This window comes from Berghia stephanieae, chromosome 9 (genome assembly GCF_034508935.2).
Source record: "Berghia stephanieae isolate SIO BIC M18660-M18661 chromosome 9, UCSD_Bste_1.3, whole genome shotgun sequence".
In the NCBI taxonomy this organism is placed as follows: domain Eukaryota; kingdom Metazoa; phylum Mollusca; class Gastropoda; order Nudibranchia; family Aeolidiidae; genus Berghia; species Berghia stephanieae.
The window spans coordinates 26,680,439-26,690,438 of NC_088368.1; the positions used below are offsets into that span (position 1 = coordinate 26,680,439).

Here is a 10,000-nt window from a genome sequence, read left to right on the forward strand (position 1 = left end):
CTAAGCTTGGTACGCTCTAGTCATATAAAAGATTACTTGTGATTTCTCTCCCCAATCAAGAATTATGTCAAATTAAACCAGATTGGAGGAAGTGAAATCCTATACTATCAGAATTACATGTTGATGACATTTATTATATCATTGATAAAATTAATAATAATAATAATAATAATAATAATAATAATAATAATAATAATAATAATAATAATAATAATAATAATAATAATAATAATAATAATAATAATAATAATAATTAAAAAAAAAAAAATAATAGTACTAATAATAATAATAATAATAGTCGCCGTCATCATCATTATTGCCAGCATCAATAATAAACAATGAAGCTAAACGCAGATAAATTGAAGTTAAAAAAAAAGAATGAAAAAATCCAAGAGAACACAGTACACATACTAAATTCCAATATACCATGTGACTCCTCACCTCAAAATGGTAGGTATTATGTCGGGATGATTAAGATGATGAAAATCGAATTTAAAGCCAGAAATATCAGACTTGCATTGAGTTTTTATGTTTTATTGAGGAGAATGAATACCATGTTTTATTGTGCCAATTAGCGATCATTCCAATTTTTGTTTAAATAAAATTTGACTTCATAACATCATGTTCATCCCGACATAATACTGTTTCGATGGGTCACAGATATCTCTAACAGGTTTCCATACCCTAGTAAGTGTGATTAAAAAGCCTCGAATTGAAGTGACGATGATGACACCAACCAGCAGAAACGAAATTTGTTGGGACCAAAACTTGATCTGGAAAAACAAAATGGAAAAAATACTGTTACAGACTGCTAAATGAAAACATGAAACGACATATATATATATATATATATATATATATATATATATATATATATATATATATATATATATATATATATATATATATATATATATATATATATGAAACAATGCCAAACACAGCAAATACAAAAATTTAAGGAGAAATGGTCGCTCTTTTTTTTTTTTTTTGGTTCTTTTCTGTGATTTTTTTTGTTTGTTTGTTCGCTTTTTTTTTTTGTTTTGGCTTTTTGGATTGACTCTCACACAGCTAGATAATTGCATTATTAAAGCAATCTGGTCATTGAGATGATTTAAAGTGTACATTATTGACAAAGATTTACACAAGTATGTAACATGTAAGACAGGACAGGATGTTTGCAGGGCGATATTACAATTTTTTCGGACAGAGACAACGCTGTTAACGGCCAGGTACTCATTTGACACCTGATTATGGTGAGAGAATGTGAGTAAAGAGCCTTCTCCAAGGACTCAACTATGCGCCGTGCGAGGCTCAAACCCAGGACCTTCCGACCCGAAAGCGAGTGTCATACTACAACACCACATAGCCACACAGAAAAAAAAATAAATTCATATCCTAATTTTTTTTTACAAAGACTGACACATGTGACGAGGATGTTATCTCAATGAATATTGTTTCTCCTCTATACATCATGTATTTCATACGATTCTTAACCTAAAGCTAAATTGATTTTAAATTAAAGAAATTAAGGAGCAGGCACCAGTATAAGATAAGGGTCTGAACAATTGTGTATGAAAGGTGCCAGACAAAGCAAGAAAGAAAAATAGAAGAAGAAAAAATAATATCAGAAGGTCTGAGGTTCGATCCCCAGTCGAGGTAGACTGATTTTTTGGGATGGTTTTTTTTTTTCTTCTATTTTTCTTTTTTGCTTTGTCTGGCACCTTTCATACACACTTGTTCAGATCTTTATCTTAAATTAATTTACTTGAGTACAATTCTTAATATAAACTGAGAGAAGGAAAAAAGAAGTCCTTTTCACTCTATAGAGGGAAGACACCCCTGGACTCATTGTTTATCCTGATTTTATATGGAACGAAATGCTGGTCAAGCAAAAAAGAAAAAAAACACTTCCATCAGATATAATGTAGATCCAGCGACCCAATATCTACGTCGAGGACAGAATGACTATGCAAAAAATTCTACATGGACACAGATTTGAAACAAGGTAAGTTTGTGTGTGGCTAAGTGGTCCAGTGGTATAACACTCACCTTGGGATTGGAAGGTCCTAAGTTCGAGTCCCACTTAGAGCAGTGCATAGTTGAGTCCTTGGAAAAGGCACTTTACTCACATTCTCTCACCATACTCGGGTGTAAAATGAGTACCTGGTAGTTAACAGCGTTGTCTCTGTCCGAAAAATGGTAATAATGCTTAACAGGCGTAGCTGTTGGCAAGGGCCCCTGGTAAAGCGATTTGAGTACGTTTAGTGGATATTATGCTATACAACTGCTCTAGCTCCAGTATTATAAGTGTAGTGTGAGAAAGGTAATCTGTCGATCAAACTTTTGAGATGACAAAAATAAAAGAAGAGAAAAGAAAGAATGGAGATTAAGATAAAGGGAGCAAATCTGACTCATGAATTAACAACACGAAATAAACGACGTTTCGGCCTTTGGCCTTTCTCAAGGAAACACAATACAATCTAATATAAATATTTATGCATATTGTGTTTACTTGAGAAAGTCCAAAGGCCGAAACGTCGTTTATTTTGTGTTAATTCATGAGTCAGATTTACTCCCTTTATCTTAATCTCCATTTTATTGATTCATTTAGGCACCTCTATTTAAAAGATAAGAATGAATACCTGGCAAGTTGTGGAAAAATACCTGGTAAACGCGCCCGGGGGAGACAAAGAAAAACACTCATAGACCAACTGAAGGGCTTCACCAACCTAACAATCCAAGAGCTGTTTGTAAAAGCAAGAGACAGGGAGGAATGGAGAGAGATAATTCATGCAGTATCCGAAGCCTGGACCAGGCATGGAACCTAGAAGAAGAAGATTTTAAAAAAAGAAATATGAAGAGAAGAAAAAAATAACAAAGGGATATCAAAAGTGTCCACTCACATCAAACTCAATGCCAAAATACTTGACAGCAATTTCTATGCCTCGTGTCACAGGGTCCACTTTGCCTTCACGTCAAATATAATGTTGATGGTTACCTGTGTAAACAAAGAAAGAAAGACTAGTCACACCTAAAATAGGTCTGCTGTCAATATTGCAAAGTTTTGAAAATGTCACAATTTCTGACTTGATTCACAAAATATACGGTGTGGACCATAGACAACAAAATGATGATGATGATGATGATGATGATGATAATTATGATGAAAATTGATGGTGATGATAATATTGTTGTAGATGATGATGATGTTTGTTTGTTTTTGTTTTTAAGAGTTTTACAGCGCTTGCAACACATATCTCCCGCGCAAGTAAATAGGGAGAATATAGGATAGTAAAAAGCTCTTGAATTACAACTAAAGCACCCAAGAAAAGGTAAGACAAAGGGGAATGGTATAAATATGGAATTGGTGTAGATTCCAAGAGCATACCATCAATATACTTAGTTTGAGATCACCTCAAAGTCTCATCCAGACACGAGCACAGGTCCCTACTGAGAGGAATACACTGAAATGTTACATTATAAATTCAAAACAACAAATATAATTATAATACATAACAGAGAGAGATGATTTACAAGAAAAAAAATATCCTCTCTCAAAACAATAACTATACATTTGACTGTTTCCCTCTTAGCCAGGGTATCCGGCCAGGGTCAGGACAAAACCAAGTAATCTCATTCAAAGACAAAGACAGAAAGCAAGTTGGAAAACAGATATAGGGGGATTGAAGACACAGTAAGTACTTCCCTGCCCACTATGGGAGGTCAGGAACCCCACCCAACCCAGATGATGATGTTGATGATGATGATAATGATTACGATGATGATGATAAATGATGATGATCTACTTACCAGAATAATTTTCCCAACACAATAGATAGAGAAGAAATGCCCTACAAAATTGAAGTAGCGACCCTTGAATGTCTTGGAATATTCTCTTCTGTCCTACATGGAGAGAATCACAAATAGTTACTACTCCTTACTGTACAGTTCATATTGCACTCTAATATGGTAGTACAGCACCTACAAGGTGCGATGTTACAGACACAATTGTTATGATAAGCCATTTAGGCCCTCAACTAATTTTGTCCAGCATCTTTTGTTTTTGGACAAGTATTCAAGTTTAGTCAGACTTTTGTTTTCAACGTCCATAAAAAGGAAGTGCTCTCGGTAAACTGAGCCTCCTCTGGTGAGGGCCGTGAGAGTGCACCTCACTAGATGATCATATTCAATGCAAAGGACATGCCCAAGATACCTTAATTGTCTCTTGTGCGGCTATGTGGTCTAGTGGTATTACACTCGCTTTCAGATCACAAGGTCCTGGGTTTGAGCCTCACGCTCTGCGCATAATTGAGTCCTTGGAAAAGGCTCTTAACACATGTTCTCTCACCGTACTCAGGTGTAAAATGAGTAGCTGCCCGTTAACAGCGTTGTCTTTGTCCAAAAATTGTAATATCGCCTAACAGGCGTTAAGTCCCGTCCTACATGTTAAATGTTGCTGTTGACCAGGGACCCCTTCAGAGTGTCTCCATTCTCCATAAAAATATTAAGTCCTTCAAAGTGTCTCCATTCTCCATACAAATATTAAATCCTTCAGAGTGTCTCCATTCTCCATACAAATATTAAATCCTTCAGAGTGTCTCCATTCTCCATACAAATATTAAATCCTTAAGAGTGTCTCCATTCTCCATACAAATATTAAATCCTTCAGAGTGTCTCCATTCTCCATACAAATATTAAATCCTTAAGAGTGTCTCCATTCTCCATACAAATATTAAATCCTTCAGAGTGTCTCCATTCTCCATACAAATATTAAATCCTTCAGAGTGTCTCCATTCTCCATACAAATATTAAATCCTTAAGAGTGTCTCCATTATCCATACAAATATTAAATCCTTAAGAGTGTCTCCATTCTCAAAACAAATAGTAAATCCTTCAAAGTGTCTCCATTCTCCATACAAATATTAAGTCCTTCATAGCCATGATGCTCATGTAGCTGGACTTTGCCAAGGTTTCTGTTTAATCTATATATACAGACAGTGCAAAATGTTCACCTATTCTACAACTCGGGACTTATTGTTGACTTTTTGTGTGGATAGGGGTCTATATATTTTCAAGGATAGCAGTGTGTGGAGTACCAAAAATATTTGTGACTAAATTAAACTATGCAATAGAGACTAAAATCAAATAAAAAGTTCTGTTTCAGAAAAGCCATCCCTGAAAAAAAGCATAGAAACCAAATTTCTCACCTCATACATTTCGTAATAATCTTGAAATAAAATAATACACATATAATACACTAGATGATTTTTGAACTGGGAAAAAAACAAAACATCTTTGAGAAATAGAGGATATTCATTTATTTATTCAAAAAGATGAAAATTTAAATAAAACATTACTATTGCATCGTGGAGATCAGCTGTTTCCAAAAATAATTGTCTGCTCAATTCTTCCAAAGCTTTCGTCTCTTCCTTCAAAGGACCAAGGTCTTAGTGAAAAATCAAGGTTATTATAAATTGGGGAAGGATGTAGCATATAAGAAATAAAAACAACTGATATTGTTCACATTTTTATAAAAGAAATATTTTTCTTATCGACTCCAAATCATATTTATGAGATTTATTTTCAATAACGACAATGGTTTAAGTAATAATTTCAAAGAATAATAATAATTAATCCTATATTTATCAATTGAGAAAATTTGTATTCAGGATTTATAGCTCAGTTGGTAGAATATCCATTTGTTAAAATTCATATTGCAGGGAGCATGGGGCATGCCAGGAAACTTTTTGAGATACAGCGTAAAAACAACTTTTTAAATCAAAATTTTAAGATTTGATTTGCAAGAAAAAAAATTAAAAAGTACAATCTGAGAGAAAAGGCATATTTAAAAAGATGCAATCAGCAAAGATGAAAAAAAGTATACAAATATGCTTTTTTTGGCGTACAGTTGGCTGCCCCACAGGACATTAAATTCCTTGTTCATGGAAAAAAAATGAGATGATGAAAGCGAAACTCACAAATTCCTTCCTGGCTTTTTCTCCCCAGATTATATATTCAAATTGACATATCAATTTTTACATGAAACCAGAGACCATAATTATTCTTCAAAACTACTAATATTTATATTAGTTTTTCCAAACAAAGAAAAAATTTTTTAAAGGGCACACAAACAGATACACAACTTATAAACATACAACACACATACACACACACACATATATATATATATATATATATATATATAATATATATATATATATATATATATATATATATATATATATATATACAGTAAAATTACTTTAAACCGAAAGAAGCTGAACCGAAAAATACCTTAAACCGCAAAGAATTTAATTAATTGTACTAGTTTCTTCATTATCTTTGTACTAATTCTTACGATGAACCGAAATACTTCTAAGAAGGACTTTCTTTAAACCGAAACAACTTGAGAGCACCTTCCCTTTTTCTCTATTTATTTTTCTTCAAAAATTCGGGAAGGTGGCCCCACATAATAATGCCCGGCGATATTAAAACAAAGAGCGTAAGTATAAGATGAGAGTGAGGGGTGGGGGTAGGCAAACACTTCAATCACTGCACTTGGGTTTGGCCAGCACCACTATTGAAGACTGGAAAAGGAAGACAACGGGTGACTGGCAGGTGAAAAATTAGGAAAGAGGGGGAGTTGGGGTGTAGAATCCCACAAGCGAGATGTTCTCGCTCGTGTGTTGATGCTTTGGAACTGACCATAAGGAGAGGGGTGGTAGACAACTTACCATTGACATGCCATTTCATTTCCACTTTGATTGAATGTGTGTGTGTGAGAGGGGGGCGGGGGGTGGGTTCTATGTAATTAGGCATTTGAACCTAATGGCTTTTCAACAAAAGAGGGGTGTGTAGTGGGTGAGAGAGGGGTCTAGAAATATGACTTGGGTTTGAAACGAATATTTTTGTATTCGTGGATAGCTCACACGGTAGAGCCACGCTCTCACCTGCCAGGCGGAGTTGTCGTACCAATAAGGTCGCAGGTTCAAACCCCACCACCGCCGCGAAAAATTTTTTTTATTCTCTATTGTCTTCTGGCACTTTTCTACTCACTTCATATCTTGTTGTTACCAACATAAGTGCCTGCTCCACTCACTTTTCTGAATTAAAAATTCACCCCATATACCGGAGCATACTCAATGTCTCAATCGTTTCTATGTTATATGTTTGTGTTGAGAATATTGGTTATAAAGCTTAACTGCTGGTCAAAAATAACTTCGCGATGGTTGTGCGCGAGCGAGCCTGCGATCTCCAAGAAGTGGGTGAGAGAGGGCTCTAGAAATATGACTTGGGTTTGAAACGAATATTTTTGTATTCGTGGATAGCTCACACGGTAGAGCCACGCTCTCACCTGACAGGCGGAGTTGTCGTACCAATAAGGTCGCAGGTTCAAACTCCACCACCGCCGCGAAAAATTTTTTATTCTCTATTGTCTTCTGGCACTTTTCTACTCACTTCATATCTTGGTGTGTAGTAGACAGCTTAGCATTGACACTCCATTTCATTTCCATTTCACTTCACCTCTGAGTAGCTGCGCATCATTCATTATCAATTATCGCACAAGAACTTTCAATCTTATTTTAGTTTTGCATTTTACTAAAAGATGTCTAAAAGAAAGCACTGTGCTTACACGTTGGAGTTTAGAATCAAAACACTATGTGAAGTCGATGAAAAAAAGGTTGATCAAGACGGAGATATGTAAAAAACACGGCATCCCGAACTCAACTCTTTCAACAATTTTTAATTGAAAACGAAAACCCCCAAAAATATTTTTAAAACACACCAAAAAAAAAAAAAAAAATTAAATTAAAAAATAATTTTTAAAGGGGTTACGAAGACGGCATTTATTTAACAACTACATTTAAGGGGAAACCCATGATACGATTAAATGAGCAAATTTCTTTAAAAAGTTACTACCCTTGAAAAACATCGAAAAACTGGAACTTACTTTCAACCAAAATGTCTTTAAACCGAAATGGTTTAGAAGGTCCCCAAAATTTCGGTTTAAAGTAATTCTACTGTATATATATATATATGGATGCTATGCATATCCATAAAATACTCACAACATCCATCAGTCAAATATAACGTATCAACGCACAAAATTATGTGTAACCTTGAACAATGATAGTCTGATTGACAGAATCTACTGAGAACTAATAATTGGAATGGCTGTCTAAAACCAATAAGAATGAGCTGATGACGTCAATTTCACACACACACACACACGCACAAACACACACACGTACACATTCCTGTAAACATATTATTTCCAAAATAAAGGATACTGGGCTGATTAGTATTTCTGACACTGGTGGCAGCACTCTTCAACAATCCCCAAATCCCTTTGTTGGGTGTTGTCATGCTGGCTTGACGAAGGATGTCTCTCTCAGACTTGGCAATGCTGAGAACAAAATCACAGTCAGTTACATGCAAGAAACCGTTGCCCAACTAAAGGAAATAGCTGAGCATGAGTGTGCTAAGTTCAATATTATCCCTCTTACTGTATAAAGAGACTGATGGCTTTGTGCTAAATAGAAGAGTGAGCTACTAATACCACAACAAGATCAACAACTACAACTACTGCTACTACTACTATTACTACTACTACTATTACTACTACTACATCTACTACCACTCCTACTACTACTACTACTACTACTACTACTACTACTACTACTACTACTACTACTACTACTACTACTACGTCTACTACTACTACTACTACTACTACTACTACTACTACTACTACTACTACTACCACTACTACTACTACGACGACTACTGTAGAAAAAAAAGAAGTAGAAGAAGAAGAAGAAAAAAAAGAAGAAGAAGAAGAAGAAGAAGAAGAAGAAGAAGAAGAAGAAGAAGAAGAAGAAGAAGAAGAAGAAGAAGAAGAAGAAGAAGAAGAAGAAGAAGAAGAAGAAGAAGAAGAAGAAGAAGAAGAAGAAGAAGAAGAAGAAGAAGAAGAAGAAGAAGAAGAAGCTATTGTCCTAACTCAGATATTATGGTGTGAAAATCACTTTGACAGCCGTCATCAAAGTCTTTCGCAAAAAAATTCACTCACTTTTTCTTCTTGGTGAGAATTCTATCTATGGTCTGTAACAAGTGCTTCTCTATCGTCTGGATGTCGTTGTCTGTCACGTGTCTGAAATAGCCAATGAATTGAAAATTTACAAAGTGCAGTTCCATGACTTCACCACGTTCAATACACTTCACAACTCTAACTAATTGGTCCAACATGCAACAAGAAACAATTTGTAGTGATTCTATAACACGTCAGCATGATCGTCTTTCTTTTCATGTCTAAATAAAAATTTAATATTAAAAAAAAAAAAACTAGGTACAAAAAAAAAAAAAAACAACTATTATTTTGCATGCAGAGCCATCTATCCATTAAAGGGAAGATGCGCGGTATAAATGTTTATCATTATTATTATTTAACATACCTTTGTACAATTGTTTCTTTAGAATTCGTTTACAAAACCATATAGCATTTACTAAAAAATATGACCCACTGTCTCAAAGCAATATGTACTAGATGCTGGAAAATTGAATTTATAGCCATAAATATGAATCTTGGGGTTGATTTCTATTCATTATTTAGGAAAATAAATATAATTTTTTAAATTAAAAAAGATGCAAAGTCATTCAATCTTGGATCCCTTTTCTTCCTTTTCTTTTTTTTTTTTGGTTCATCCAATATATATTTCAGTTTATTTTGTCAAGATTTAGTGAACCACATAATTGAAATAGTTCAGACGAATTTTTGTCGCAACCTCTCCCATAAAATTCCTCACCTTATAAAATAACTCATGTATGTGTAAGGACAGTTGACAGCTCCAAAGCCGGACAGAATTGCCATCAGAGTCACGCCGATAACCCCTACACGTCCAATACACTGCTCAATGGAAAATATCCCTGAATCAAACAAAACAGTAATAATTATTAAATAAACAAACAATCAGATGAATAAATGAATAGACAAATAAAT

General features: G+C 34.5%; 1 protein-coding gene across 1 annotated transcript in view; it reads right to left on the reverse strand.

Annotated features, from left to right (window-relative positions):
• LOC144979954 (Golgi pH regulator-like) overlaps nt 1-10,000 on the reverse strand; it is an 87,382-nt gene that overhangs the window by 57,565 nt on the left and 19,817 nt on the right. The window contains 8 exon segments of the mRNA XM_078927298.1: nt 684-773; nt 2,907-2,977; nt 2,980-3,001; nt 3,814-3,906; nt 5,361-5,449; nt 8,295-8,410; nt 9,074-9,154; nt 9,807-9,927. Coding sequence (XP_078783424.1) covers nt 684-773; nt 2,907-2,977; nt 2,980-3,001; nt 3,814-3,906; nt 5,361-5,449; nt 8,295-8,410; nt 9,074-9,154; nt 9,807-9,927 — 683 coding nt within the window.